At 41.4% G+C, this 15,757-nt stretch overlaps 1 protein-coding gene across 1 annotated transcript; it reads left to right on the top strand.

The window, feature by feature from the left end:
* The first annotated feature begins 710 nt into the window (after window positions 1-710).
* On the top strand, window positions 711-15,121 carry LOC133107492 (extracellular calcium-sensing receptor-like). Its single transcript, XM_061216479.1, has 6 exons — window positions 711-934; window positions 1,019-1,307; window positions 2,104-2,931; window positions 3,664-3,906; window positions 5,824-5,947; window positions 14,217-15,121. The coding sequence occupies exons 1-6, from the start codon at window positions 711-713 to the stop codon at window positions 15,119-15,121; spliced, it is 2,613 nt and encodes an 870-aa protein (XP_061072463.1).
* Window positions 15,122-15,757: the final 636 nt, after the last annotated feature.

Here is a 15,757-nt window from a genome sequence, read left to right as displayed (position 1 = left end):
GTAAACAACTATTGTTTGCCTATATTTGAAGCACATTGTTGAAGAAAAAACCATGACATTTTATTAAGCAGACACTTTTATCCAAAGTGACATACAAAACAGCAAGGTCATTGAACAAAGAGGCCATAAACATAAGTACACAAGGTAGATAGGCCAATTCTGTAAGTACCATACCGAGACATTTACAACTTCAGGAACTACAGCAGTGAGACAAATACAAATTCAAAAGTCCTAGATTAAAGGTACAATAGGTAATTGCGGACTTCTAACGGTCAAGAGAGGAATTGCAGCAACAAACACAACAATCCCTCCCCCTTCTCTGTGAACGTGTCAACATGTCAAATTTTTAAATTTTTTAAATAATAGGAAGGGATTCACAATGGTCTTGTTACAATGTTTTAACACAAAAATCTTACCTATTGTACCTTTAAGGTACAAAATGCAAGGGGCTAAAGATAGAGACAGGTGAAAAACAAGTGACAATATATCATGGTGATGTTAGCAAATGAAAATTCACTAGTGTATAATTTTAGAAGAGCTCTGTCTCTCAACTTTATCTTTGGGGAATGCAATGCTATGATGTCACATGCTTTCCAGCCAATGGTGGAATCCAATGAGATACAGAAAATAATGAGGTACACAGAGGAGAGGTTGAATAAAATACTGCATCTGACTGATCATCACAGTGTGTGGGATCAGCCAAGTTGAAGATGACTCCTCTGTTGGTGGTGCTGTGGTCCCTGTCTTACCCCTCCTCTGCGGTCACCCCTGCCAGTCCAACTACTGCTTCAGTCTGTTCTTTGCAGGGCAACTTTGAGCCAGATTTCCAGGCTGATGGAGACTTCATAATCGGAGGGATTTTCGCCATGCATTACAGGGTTGAGCCACCAGACAAGAAATTCACTGACAAACCAGCTGCTCCACAATGTTGGGGGTGAGGTTATTGGTTATTCTGATGTGTATGGGAAACTGTTTTCTTTTCCAAAAGAGCCATGTCATGCTGTTGGTCTCTGCACAGATTTGATCCCAGATCTTTCCGCTGGGCGCAGACCATGAGGCTGGCTGTTGAGGAGATCAACCAGAGTCAGAACCTGTTGCCTAACTTTACTCTGGGATACAAGATCCATGACTCCTGCACAACCCCTGTGACAGCTCAGGCAGCAGTTCTTGCAGTTCTGAATGGACCGCAGAAATCCGGCAGCATTGTGTGTTCAGCCAAATCTCATGTTTTGGCCGTGGTTGGAGAATCTGGGTCTCGACAGTCTATTGTTCTCTCCAGAACTCTAGAGCCCTTTAGAATTCCGATGGTATGTATTTCCTATCAGACAAAAAATGTATTCATAGAGGCAATATGGATTAAACATTAACAATATACTGTTGAATTAGATCCATGGTTCAGTTGAGAAATTTATAATAAGTAGATATATGTTCTTGCTTGCCTTTACTGCCCAGGAATGTGTGAAATTGGTTCCATTGAAAAGTAGTCTACATAATAGTTGAATAGTATCAACTCTTTCTACAATGTGTCATTTGTACACAGCAATTTAAATAATTAATACTGTGTTGTGAAAAGCATTAAATCCCAAAATGCCAGCTGTTGGCTATCATTCACATTATAGCTCTGTAATATAATATCACATTTTCTCCCAATTGTTGAAACTAATTATTTCCATTTCCATATTCCATGTATTATACGTCAACCAGCAGTAGTCTATATGTTAGTTTCACTAGAATTTGACAAGAATATGTGTGGTGGGTTTTGACAAGAAACGTCAAATGCACCTGTGCAAAAATATTGCTGATAGAATTTTTTAAGCATATACTTCCACATGATTAACTTGTATTGATTCTTTTCATTTAAATAATTCTAATAAATATTCAGGAAATTTAGGTCACTAAATTTAGGTCAAAGATTTAGGTAACATTTACTTGGAACAATACAATCATTAAGAGACATTACTTCATTGCTCAGATAGTGCCAGACAATGACCTTGCATAATAGTAACATACTTAGTGTGCCTGGCACTTTTTTATAAAACCAAATTGGATTGTTGTGTTTATGTACTTAATAATAATAAAGAATGTTGACTTTGTTTTTTTCAGATAAGTTACTTTTCAACATGTTCCTGTCTCAGCAACAAGAATGAATTCCCAACATTTTTCAGAGTTGTCCCTAATGACGATTACCAAGTGAAAGCCATTGCTCGCCTCCTGCAGAAATTTGGCTGGATGTGGGTTGGCGTCGTCCTTGAGAACCATGACTATGGAAAATTTGCTCTACAGGGATTGATAAAGGAAATAAAAAACACTGGTATATGTTTAGCATACCATGAAATGATCCCCAAAGTGTACAATCGCGAGAGAGTACAGGAAATCCTTAACATTATGAAACAGTCCACTGCAAAGGTTGTGGTAGTCTTTGCTGCTGAGGGGGAGCTCTACCCCTTTTTGAAAGACTACATGGATCAGAACATCACAGGGATCCAATGGATTGCCAGTGAAGCTTGGGTAACAGCCTCACTGTTTACAGGCAGTGAGTTCTACCCATTTCTAGGAGGTACTATAGGGTTTGCCATCCGACAGGGGCCGATTCCCGGTCTCAGAGACTATCTTACCGATATTAACCCATTGAGATACCCCAGTAACCCGTTGGTGCATGAGCTGTGGGATGCTTTGTACGGTTGCACTCTCTACCCCTCCAGCAACAGGACCCAAACTTCCTCCCAGCTGCCCCCCTGTTCAGGGCTGGAGCCCCTGAAGGAGCAGCACTCTGCCTACCTGAACACCTCCAGCCCTCGTGGTGCCTACAATGTGTACAAAGCTGTGTACGCCATAGCTCACTCTCTGCACAACCTCATCAGCTGTAAGCCTGGGAGAGGGCCCTTCCACAACTCCTCATGTGCTGATGCCAGAAACATTCAACCATGGCAGGTGATTCCAAAAAAAAGGTTAAATAAATAAATAATGAAAATATAGCAATGTTTTCAAGATTAACAGAAGCAATTTGGGTGACATCGGCTCAGGTGGTAAGAGCAGTCGTCTGACAGTCAGAGGGTTGCTGGTTCAATCCCACCTGGGATGTGTCGAAGTGTCCCTGACCAATAGATGTAAAATAAATGTGAATTCCCTGATAAAGATTCTCTATTTGCGTAATACGGTACATAAGTGATTCATAAAAGCTATGGGTAACATTCATAAAAGCTATATATGCAATATATTCTATTGTGATTCAGAATTTAAAAAGCATAGTCATTTATCAGCAATCCAGCCACACAGAACTGTTCTGCATATTGATTCATCAAATGGCATAAAATGTTTTTACCATTACAGTGTCAGTCACTAATTCTGTTTAATCATTTAAATATATGTTTAAAACATACACTGGTATTTTTGTCTATTTGGGTTTAATTTTAATTTTAATTTTAAGTTTAAAATTATTATAAGAAGCAAAACCATCACTCATTTCCCTCTTCATCCTCTTCCAATAGCCATTTTTATTCTGTACATTTAAAATCAATTCACTCCAACTAAAATAATGAAACAATAATCAATCCTAAATTTACATTATTTCAATATGATCTTATAGTCATAATACTTATATTTCTCAATGAATGTACAGGAATGTAAAACAATGAAATATTCTCTTTTATTTTCATCTCAAAGCTCCAGCACTATCTTCAGGAAGTCTCTTTTAGTATTTCTGGAGAGAAGGTGAATTTTGATGCAAATGGAGATGTAGTTCCATCATATGATGTGATCAACTGGCAAAGAGGTGCAGCTGGAAACATTGAGTTTGTCAATGTGGGAAGGTTTGATGGTGCAAAGGAAGCTGGGCTGGATCTTGTCATACAAGAGGAGGCATTAATGTGGACGGGCCACCAGAGAGAGGCAAGCTGCACACAGTGTGTATTTCAGTACATGCGATGCCCCCTGTTGAAGTTCTGTAGGGTAAAGTGGAGGTAAGTGCAAATCTGAAGTGAAAGCATCAACTCAACATTGATCAGTAGGTAGTCAACAACTGGACCTGCTTTTGAAGACACTACTTCATAGCGAACCAAAATGGAAAAGTGCCACATCCCTACCTGCCAATCAGGATTGAGTATTTAACCAAGCTGTTGTTAGGGAGGGCAAAGTGGAGCTTTAGAATGTAGACCGCTGTGTGTGCACGTGAGCTCGCCAATAGATTTCTCACAGAAAACGTAATTTGTCCACTTTTTTACTTTACAGTAGAGGTGATCAAACTTACAATAACTAAGTGCTAGTGTGTTCTAAGCCTTTACTGGTCCCTGTACGATGTTAGCATGATGTAGCTAGCATACGCGAATAGCACAAAGCCATACAATTTGCTTTTTAACGGCACTTGGTCATTCGAACGATATAAATAAAAGCATTCGATTAAGTTCGATGGCACCGGAATTTTCTGTCGTACCGTCCATAAATGGCAAAAGTCCCACCATAGGATTTATTTAAATCTTTAAAAAAGTTATACATTTTCTGAATCGTCATTAATTCATCTTGTTTCTATCAGTGATTCGGCGTGATCGGACAGTTCTGTAGCTATGTAAATGACGTCAGAAGGATACAGCACTGTTATTTGCTACCTAAACTTTGACGCACGCTCGAGAGCGTTAACATGATTGAAGTCTGACATGTCTATTGTCAAAATCCATTGAAACTATGAAAAAGTAACCAGGGACTTCGGACTTATAAGGCTGGACATACCGAGTACCCAGCAAAAATATTGACCTGGCTCCAGTCACAATTTTGACAGTTCGAACTGCCACCAACTGCCATGTATGAGCGCGTGAAGTAAACCAGCAAAAGCTATTGTTGTGTCACCATTTTCGAGCTCGATATACGTAAAGAATGGAATGGCAGTGAAATCTGCCTGTTTTTCGGTGCCGTCGGGGTCCAGCATTTAACATTGATGGAATGCTGGTAAAATGAGCGCTTAAAAGCCACAAAAACAGTCATTTTTTTCACATTAAAATTCAACCTAAGCAGAATTATTGTCCACCACACGTAAATTTAAGGTTAAACTGAGATAATAATCATAATATTCATGTTGATTTCCGGAAAAAAAAATTTCGGTTGTCCTCCCTACTGTTGTATAAAATGGAATAGCAATCGTTGGTTTAACTCAGACTCAGCATATGAACAAAAAATGTGAGCCTGCGTTGTGGCTATTCATTATCTAGACCTGATCGTTGAGTGCACGATCTTGCATTCTAGCATTTGGCTCAAGAGATATAATGTATTTCTAAATATTACTATTTATATTATCTTATTTTTGAAATGACAGTTATTGCACATAACAAAGTTATGAGTATTTCTAGTTTATGTATCTTTAGATACTTATCTTTAGATAGTTTGTGGACTGTTCCTGAAATGTAGGCCTATATTAGATATACAACTCTGCTGCCCCCTACTGTCATTGCAATTATTTCAGACAGCTCCAGATTAGAGCGCTCACATTTGCCATCTGGTGGTGGTTATGCAAACAGTAAGTAGTTACAAATTTTCCGCCGCCCGGCAGAAACGCCAATGAAACTCAAAAACAATGTAGATGTCTTAGCAGCAACCTCTGGCCTCTTGGACCACGGATATAGACAGATAAAAGTGTGGTGCCATCAAATAGAGAGATATAGGGCCAGTTTCACAGACACAGATTAACCCTAGTCCTAGATAATTCAATGTCAAATGGAGATTCTCCAAACAAAACTTAATTTAAAGTAAGTGTAATCAGTGCCTGACCCATGAATCTCATTCACAGGGACACCTACACAGCTACAGCTATACCTGGCTGTGTTTTCTCTCTTGCAGGTGTTGGTGTCTGTGTGCAGTGAGAGCTGTGCTCCAGGAAGCAGGAAGGCTGTCCGTCGTGGGGAGCCTCTGTGCTGCTTTGACTGTGTACCATGTGACAGCGGGAAGATTAGTAATAAGACAGGTGCGTGCTCATCACTTCAATTGAACAAATAGACTACTAGTAGGTACAGTAATAATATCTAATAAACTCATTGCAAGTTGGCTTTTTCGTGCTAGCAGGCATAAGCATTAGGGATGCTCTGATCGGCCTCAGAAGGGCTGATCAGATAATGCAAAATATATCAGACATGGCAGCAGCCTGGCAGTTATACAAGGTGTCTGAAAAAGACCACATTAGACATTTGAGCATTCCACACATCAAAGGATTCGGCAAAGCAAATATAGAAAGCAAGCCAGCGCAAAGTCAGTAAAGCGAGTTAACCCTTTAACAAGACAGTCATCTGTCATTATTGCATTATTGTTCTGCAGTGGGTTGGTTGCATTTTCTCCTGGATTAGTTAAGTATTATTTGTTTGCTTGCTGATTCTAAATTCAGTTTAGTTGTCATTATAGTGTTCTGTTGTGTACTTGTTTGTTTGTTAGCTATTACAAGTGATGTTTATTTAGATTCAGTGAAACTGGGTTTGGTGTTTGTTTCACTCAGGTAAGCTAGGCTATTAAGTTAGGCTATTGTTTTACTGGCTGGCAGGCCACAGCTTTTGTTGCAGGAGGAGCCAATACTTTGCACCCTGCTCAGGCTATTAGTACTGGCACACCTGAACTCACTTCAGTGTGCATTATTGTTCTGCAGTGGGTTGGTTGCATTTTCTGTATTCGGCGTCAGTGTTATTTAAGCAGTTGTGTAGCGCACCAGCGGCAGCTGTGTGCGGCAGCCTCGGCTACTTGCCTCGGCGTACGAAGTCGCAGGTGTACAAAGTCGAGGGTGCCTATCTACGGGTGTCCATCGAGGCTGTCTGAGAGCCTGATGTTTGATTTTGTTTTTGCTGCCTGCCCTCATTCCACTGTGTAGTATTCCCCTTGTCCTCCCTAGTTCCCTCCATGTGTTTCCTTCCCATCCCTGTCCTCTCTCCTCTCCCCAGGTCCCAGTCAGGTAGGAGGTTCGCCTCCCGCCAACATGGGCAGAATATCTCTAACCTCATCTTCCCTCCCAGATCCCCTGGTATTGATCTCTGTGTGGCTGGTGGCCTCTGGAACTGCCAGTCCACCATCCAGAAAGCAGACTTCATATCTGCCTATGCCTCCCACCTCAACCTTGACTTTCTTGCTTTAACTGAAACGTGGCTCTCACCAGAGAACACGGCCACCCCGGCTGCCCTTTCCTCTGCCTTCTCTTTTTCCCACACACCCAGATCCTCTGGCAGAGGAGGTGGCACAGGTCTCCTAATCTCATCCTCATGGAGATCTAGTGTCTTCTCCTCATCCCTCTCCTTCTCCTCTTTTGAATTTCATGCGGTTTCTGTTACTCTGCCGTGCAAACTGTTTGTTATTGTTGTTTATCGCCCCCCGGGTCCTCTGGGAAACCTTTTGGATGAGATGGACATCCTCCTCAACTCCTCACCTGTCAATGACACCCCCCTGATCCTCCTGGGTGACTTCAACCTCAACTCAGAGTCCACCCAGTCTACCTTTCTCTCCCTCCTCTCTTCTTTTGACCTTACCCTCACTCTTTCCCCTCCCACCCACAAAGCAGGCAACCTTCTTGACCTCATCTTCACAAGGAGCTGCACAACAACCAACTTCTCTGTAACACCACTCCATATATCTGACCACTCCTTCATCTCTTTCTCTCTTCCACTCTCCTCTAACACCCATCCATCTCTCCCACCATCCACTGTCACCTGTCGACGGAACCTACGCCACCCTCTCATCTACAATCCTCTCCTCCCTACCATCTGCGGAGTCTTTCTCTCGACTGTCTCCCGATGATGCGGCTACAACTCTCATGTCCTCCCTCTCATCTTCCTTTGACTCTCTGTGTCCCCTCACCCCCAAACTAGCTCGGGCCTCCCCCCCCAGTCCTTGGCTTTCTGATGCTCTACGAGCTGTCCGAACCGAACTGCGGGCGGCGGAGAGAAAATGGAAAAGGTCCTGTCTCCCCAGTGATATAGCTTCCTTCCATGCCCTCTTATCATCTTTCCATTCCTCTGTCTCTCTAGCTAAATCTTCCTTCTTTCACTCGAAAATTAACGCGGCCGCCTCTAATCCCCGCAAACTGTTTTCAACTTTCTCCTCTGTTCTGGCCCCCCCTCCCCCCCCACCCCCCTCATCACTCACACCTGATGACTTTGTCTCCTTCTTTGAAAAGAAGATCGATGCTATTCGCAATTCCTTCTCCCAACCCTCCACCCCTGCTGACCCTCCTACCCTCCCCAACTCCCTAACCTCCTTTTCTCCCCTCTCTGACGCTGACACACTGAAACTCCTTACTTCCCACCGCCCAACCACCTGTCCTCTTGACCCCATCCCCTCTCCCCTCCTACAATCTATATCTGAGGACATTCTCCCTTTTCTCTCCTCTCTAATCAACACCTCCCTCTCTTCCGGCACCATGCCCTCTTCCCTGAAGAGGGCCAGAGTCACTCCCCTCCTCAAAAAACCTACTCTTGACCCCTCTGCCCTGAACAACTACCAGCCTGTCTCTCTTCTTCCCTTTCTCGCTAAAACCCTGGAACGGGCGGTCTGCTCCCAACTGTCCACTTATCTTCTCCGCAACAATCTCCATGACCCCAACCAGTCTGGCTTCAAGAGTGGCCACTCCACTGAAACCGCCCTGCTCGCGGTCACTGAGGCACTCCACTCTGCTAAAGCAAAATCCCTCTCCTCTGTCCTCATCTTCCTCGACCTGTCGGCCGCCTTCGATACAGTCAACCATGAGATTCTGCTCTCATTGCTGTCTGGGATGGGTGTCACAGGTTCTGCACTCGCTTGGTTTTCCTCTTACCTCTCTGGTCGCTCCTACCAGGTGACTTGGAGGGGCGCAGTCTCCGACCCTCAACCCCTACGAACTGGAGTCCCGCAGGGCTCGGTTCTTGGGCCTCTCCTCTTCTCGCTATACACCATGTCTCTTGGTTCTGTTATCTCTTCCCACGGCTTTTCTTATCACTCCTACGCTGATGATACCCAACTCTTCATTTCCTTCCCCCCCGACACCCAAATCACCACACGGATCTCTGCCTGCTTGGCTGATATCTCTGCGTGGATGACTTCCCATCACCTGAAGCTCAACCTTGCCAAAACTGAGCTTCTCTACATCCCTGCTAAGTCCTCTCCATCAATCGACCTCTCATTGACTGTTGAGGACTTTGTAGTTTCCTCCTCCCGTACGGCAAAGAATCTTGGGGTGACTCTTGATAACTGCTTCACCCTGGCTCCACAAGTATCCTCCACTGCCAGAACCTGCAGGTTCTTTCTGTATAATATACGCCGTATCCGTCATCTCCTGACTGAGAAAGCCACCCAGCTCCTAGTCCAGGCGCTCGTCATTTCCCGCCTGGATTACTGCAACTCCCTCCTAGCCGGTCTCCCAGCGTGTGCCATCAAGCCCCTCCAGCTGGTCCAGAATGCTGCAGCCCGCCTGATCACCAGTCAGCCCAGGTCGGCTCATGTCACCCCGCTTCTCATTGGCCTCCACTGGCTTCCTATTGCCGCACGCATCCGTTTCAAGGCCCTAGTGTTGGCATTTCAGGCTGCTAAGGGGACTGCCCCACCTTACATGCAATCCCTGATCACTCCCTACTCCCCAGCTAGACCACTCCGGTCTGCCAGCTCTGGTCGCCTTACGGTTCCCTCTTTACGTGCACCTGGCGGTCGAGCTGCACGTTCACGCCTGTTTTCCGTTCTGGTTCCTCAGTGGTGGAATGACCTGCCTACCACTGTCAGAACAGCAGAATCCCTCCCCCTATTTCGACGCAGACTCAAAACCCACCTTTTCAAACTCTACCTTAGTCCTCCCTCCTGATTTCCCCTGCCCCTCCTTTCTGATATCCCTATCCTTGTCTAACCCCACCCCCCAAAAAAAAAAAAAAAAAAAAAAATTTTTGATGACAACTATGTTTAGAACAGCATTTCCTGTGTATTTTGCTAGTTTCTGGATGTGATGCTCTGACTTATGGTAGAACCTATGCACTTGTAAGTCGCTTTGGATTAAAAGCGTCTGCCAAATGACTAAAATGTAAATGTAAAAATGTCACTCAGTTGTCACTCAGAGTCAGCATGAGCCCAGCTCTGTGTGCTGTGCACAAGTGTAGATAGCAAGAGACGTTTCAGCATAGTGCCGAAGGTTGTAGATGACTAGTAACAGTCTTACGAAGATGCTTTTATTTATAAAGACAAACTTTGAAAAATAGTGCTTATCTCTGTGCACCTTTTGCTTTTATTCCACAGAAAAGGCAAAATATTTGCTAACCTTTAGCCAAGTAGAGGCTATTATATTGGTTAAAGTTTTTTTCATAATCTACATGACATAAATAAGAATTGAATATGTTGCATATGTTGCCTGCCAATATATAAACAATTTGATACTTTCTCAGCTCTTAATTACAATGTTTTCCACAATCCTAAAAATACAAGAGTAGTTACTTTTATTGCTATATTGCTATAAATAGTAAATAAATAAATAAATAATGCTACACAATAAATAGAAGGCTTTAAATGAAAGATCTGCATCGGTATTGGCCGATTCTGTTGCAGCAATCGGGGATCGGAGCATACCTAATAAGCATTTAGCTAAAAATCACTGGCAAGTACTTTACTTACTTCACTGTGGTGTCTCTTTTTAAACATTGAACTGACTGTATTTTTCTGTGTCATTATAACAAGAACATTGATAGCCTAACCAAAAACCTATAAAAGATCAATCACTCTCGATCAGTGTTGATATGACATTTTTCCATATTTTTAAAAAAGCACTGAAGACTAAAAAAATTTTAATAGCCATTATTACTTTCAGTTACATGATATAAAACATCTCACTACATTGTTAATACAGTATTTGTGTGTTTTTTCTATGGCAGCTGATGCCACTGTGAAAAAATATTTTCTTGTTTTAAAAAATCAATTGCAATACAGTAATTATGGGGTAGCAGAGGGATTTGTACCTCACTCATTACAGCAACTGTTCACTGATAAAATTTGAGGACGACGAGGCCCTGGTTGGCCTCATTAATGGCAATGAAACCAACTACAGGGATGTGTACAATCATTTCTGCAACTGGTGCACAAAAAATTCATTGATTTTAAATGCCGAAAACTAAGGCGCAACAAATAATTTCTTATAAACAGAGACACAGATAGATAGCGGTCGTAGAACCACACTATTGGTGGACATTTGCAGTTCCTTTTGCTTAACTGTTAGAACTTAGGAGAGATTAAATTAATATTTTTCGAGTCCGATACATGAGCAAACATTGAATTAAACATGACCAGAAACGCCTGGTCTACACACATTTCCTTCACCTCTCAGATACTTCCGCTTTTTGGTGTATTTTGGGGGTTTCTACAATTAGACAGGTTTGTAGTTTTTTTTATATAATTCAGACATTGGCTAGATAGCTATCTGTGATAACAAGCTCTTTTTTTAACCTAAAACCAAACTAAATCCTAATGCTGACTAGTTAACATGAGTTAATTGTAGTTAATGCTGTCTAGCAAAACTGTTCTTTTGAATATTGAATATTGAATACTTTAACAGGCAAGACTCATACAGTGGCATACTGAGTATTATGTTTGTATTCGTAATGACATTGATGGCTACTAGGGATATGGCAAATCATCAGTTTTTGTAAACGGATACCATCCAATTTTTTAAACGGTTAATGATGTACTGCTTTGTTTTTATGTAGATACAGCATAGTGGAAAGCTACGTTCAGTTTGCCGGTAGTTTGAATTTGCGTGTCAATGAATATACACGGATCTTCTATGAACTGTAAGAAACAACATAACGTTACAATAAGCCATAAGTCTACCAACAATTCCAGAAATTCTTTGACAACTCTAATACTGTAGCATTCAATTCCCTGTGGTGTTTTTTTAAAGCCCCTGAAATGTCCAGATTGATTGCTAGAACTGCTGTAGCTTGTCGATTGCTAATTTAGAATGTAAACTGCAATAATATGCCTGGTGGTGAACATGCATTATTTTAAACTGAGCTTACCATTTCAGCTTCAGTTTTCGGTTTTTAGAAACATTTTCAAATCAGGTTTGGCCAACCATTTAAGCGTTTAACCGTTCACACCTCTAATTGCTACAAAATGCATAGTTTGCCTATATTCCACCACAAGCAAGAAGTTATGCACCAAAGCACTCTTCATCAAGAGTAAGAGTGAGAAGTGAGAACATTTGTAGAAAACTGATAGACTGGTAGGGACAGGCTATGCAGGGACCATCTTACAATGTGATTCTCGGTAACACTTTGCAATAATGTTACATGAATTGGAATTTACTCATTTAGTTAACTAACTTCTGAGAAATTAATATGTACTACTTTGTTTATGAATTTATATTTTGTATCATTAATTCATATTAACAACATTAGTCATTGCCGAGTCACATGAAAATCAGTTAATGTATTTTCTAATGGTTAACTAATGATATGTTTATTCTATGGTTTGCTCATGTATAAATATTAACAAATACATTAACTAGTTAAAGGTTAATTTCATGCTTAATTAATGTATTAGTATATCATAAATGTTAATGACTACATTAGTTCATGCCAATTCATGTAACTCTAATGTTCCACACCTGGTGATAGAGTTTGGGATATTCGTTGGAATACTTGTTTGTACAGTACAGTAAGTTAAGCTACATTAAAACGGATAAAATTATTATTATTTGAAACAAATGTTTATATTATAGAATGATCCTTTTTGTTGATAAGCCGTTGTATAAGTAGGATACTGAAAGAGGGGCCAGGCATCATGCCCAACGTGGAGGTAGTGAAGGGCGTTCAATCTGAAGGGAATAGGTAAGACACAAAGTCAGGCAAAAGGGTATCTCAAGAATCTCAAAAATTGCAGGTTTACACAAATCGGCTCTGGAATTTTGATCAACGTCCTGACAAACGTGAAGACTCAGACTGGGGCTTATACAAAGGAATGAGTCAACTTAGCTGGGGCATGTGGGCGGTCTAACAAATAGACATCAGCTGAGACAAATGAAAGGCCAATCATTCAATAATGAAAGAGGAACGAAGATGCGGGACTGGATTCACATAGATTCACATGTAATGCAAATGAATTAGGGAGTAGACAATTGCACAGACTTAAGGAATGTAGTGATAGTTAGAGAAGAGGTGCGAACACTTCACAGAATGAAGTCAGACATAGAACAGGGAGGTGGAGCTACAGAGCAGTGCAGAAATAGAAAGAATGTTAATATGTTAGTAACGTGATTAAACTATAAATACCCATAACTAGTGAATGTTAGTTAGTTAGTTAGACAAGCATATTAGTGTGTTAATATAATTATTACTGTATAAATTCATGAAAGGAGAGAAAGCGGGAAGCAAGTAAAGCGAGATGGAGAAGGAATTGTGGGAAACCACCCGAATAGTGAATCACACAGGGTAGTGACTTGGGCTCAGAACTACGTAAAGACACAAGCATCACAGGGGAAGAAGAGTGCACTGAACAATGAATGTAAACGGAAACCAGGCATGAATATAAGAAATAATTAAGTTACAAAAACACAGAATAACGAACAGACTGTAAACTTTTTCTTTTTCTGAGATACATTGGTTATATTATTCTATTATAAAAAAAAAATTTTCAGTCTTATCTCACTCTTATATGAGATGATGTATTATATTGTACTTAATGTATGCTTGTGAAGTATCAATGTATAAAAGCACTTGTTACTTCAAATGCATGTTTAGGCATTACCATAGTTTCAGGTAAAGAAAAATCCCTCGGCCATAACATCATTATGTGCCTCAAATAATTTTGTCATTACATCTCTATAATATTTTTGTTCACTTTGACAGCAATGAGCTGCCGTATGATTTGACTAATGTACAAAGGTTTGGTATCTTAATGGTCTCTGCTGAGCCATAAACATAGTGGGCTCTATTTTCTGGTCAATGGATTTTCACGTGGTTTAGCCTGATTGGTAATTTGGTGACTCGCCATGTGCTGAAGAGGAGGAGTGGTGCTGCTGGGGGTGTGTTAGTGAAGATGAAGCAGTGCACTACTGTTTTGGTGGAGTGGATTTCAGCGGGTCGCCTGCTCTGACCAGGTCTGTGGCGAAAGTCGCAGTCCAGTGAGGGCATAGTCAAGTGCACAGCTCTTACAGGGACTGAAATAATGGTGAGAATTAATGTACCCCAAAATATATATCTGCAGACTTCCATTTTATAACATTGTATGTTGTTTATTACTGTCTTCATCTTTAGATTCAATAGATTGCACATCTTGTCCTGAGGATTTCTGGTCCAATGCAGCCAGAACTGAATGCATACCCAAAGCGATTGAGTACCTCTCCCATGATGCAATGGGACTGACCCTGACTGTGATTGCTGTACTAGGAGCCTGCCTGACTGTCGCTGTTCTGGGAGTTTTCCTCTACCACAGGAACACTCCGATTGTCAAAGTCAACAACTCAGAGCTGAGCTTCTTCATCCTGCTCTCTCTGACTCTGTGCTTCCTGTGTGCACTGGTGTTCATCGGAGAGCCTACATCATGGTCCTGCATGCTGCGCCACACTGCCTTCAGCATCGCTTTCTCACTCTGCATCTCCTGTATCCTGGGGAAGACTCTGGTGGTGCTGGCTGCCTTTACAGCCACCAGGCCTGGAAACAACATCATGAAATGGCTGGGGCCCAAACAGCAGAGATTTATCATATCTGCCTGCACCTTTATACAAGTGATAATCTGTGCAGTGTGGCTAATCACTGCCCCTCCTTTCCCAAACAAAAACACCCAGTACCAGAGGTCCAGAATAATCCTGGAGTGTAGTGTTGGTTCTGAAAAGGCCTTTTGGTGTGTTCTGGGATACATTGGGTTCCTGGCTGCTCTGTGCTTCATTCTGGCTTTTCTGGCCAGGAAGCTGCCAGGTAATTTTAATGAGGCCAAATACATCACCTTCAGCATGCTGATCTTCTGTGCAGTATGGCTGGCGTTTATACCAGCTTATGTCAGCTCACCTGGAAAGTTCACTGTAGCTGTGGAGATATTTGCAATTCTAGCATCAAGTTTTGGGTTACTGCTGTGCTTATTTGCTCCAAAATGTTACATCATTTTACTGAACCCTGAGAAAAACACAAAACTCAATTTGATGGGAAGAGTTGTTACCAGATAAAACAATGCAGGTTTTTATTTCTTGAATGAATGTTTCATTTTATAAAGTAGATATGGGAAATGTGAGAAATAAAACTTAAAATATCTCGGTCAAATTCATGAGAGAAGTTCTCACAGTGACAGGCACAGTAATTGGAAGTAGGTTTCTGTGATATTAACCCCTTTGCTCATGCTTCTTCTGCTAATCTATGAGAGAAAATGCTCCAGTTCCCTTACTAAGCAAAACAACAAGTAAATAAAATTCAGTTTCTAAGTGCCACCATTTGGCAAGCACCCCCTGCTCAGTCGTATCTACATCTAGTGTGATAAATTGGGCAGTAGGGTGCTGGAGTCATGAACAAGGATACGGATGAACATTTCACCACCAAAAATTTGGATAAAGCCAAAAGTAGCCAATACATTGTTACTCACTGAATAGCCCTAGAACGATTATTGCTTAATGTAAAGATGCTAGATTTGATCAAGTGCATATTTCCAGATACACTGTCTCTTTGATTGGCTAGGTACAATTTCTTTAAAAAATATAATTTTAAGACCCGCATAATAATTGAATATATCACATTTTAATAGCTCACATCACAAAGCTGCTAATTGTAAATTACTGCGGTCATTGCGAACCAAACAGTAAATTGTTAGT

The sequence above is a fragment of the Conger conger genome, chromosome 13 (assembly GCF_963514075.1).
Source record: "Conger conger chromosome 13, fConCon1.1, whole genome shotgun sequence".
Classification (NCBI taxonomy): Eukaryota; Metazoa; Chordata; class Actinopteri; order Anguilliformes; family Congridae; genus Conger; species Conger conger.
The sequence above is the reverse complement of the archived record's forward strand: the minus strand, read 5'-3'. Positions and strand labels throughout refer to the sequence as shown.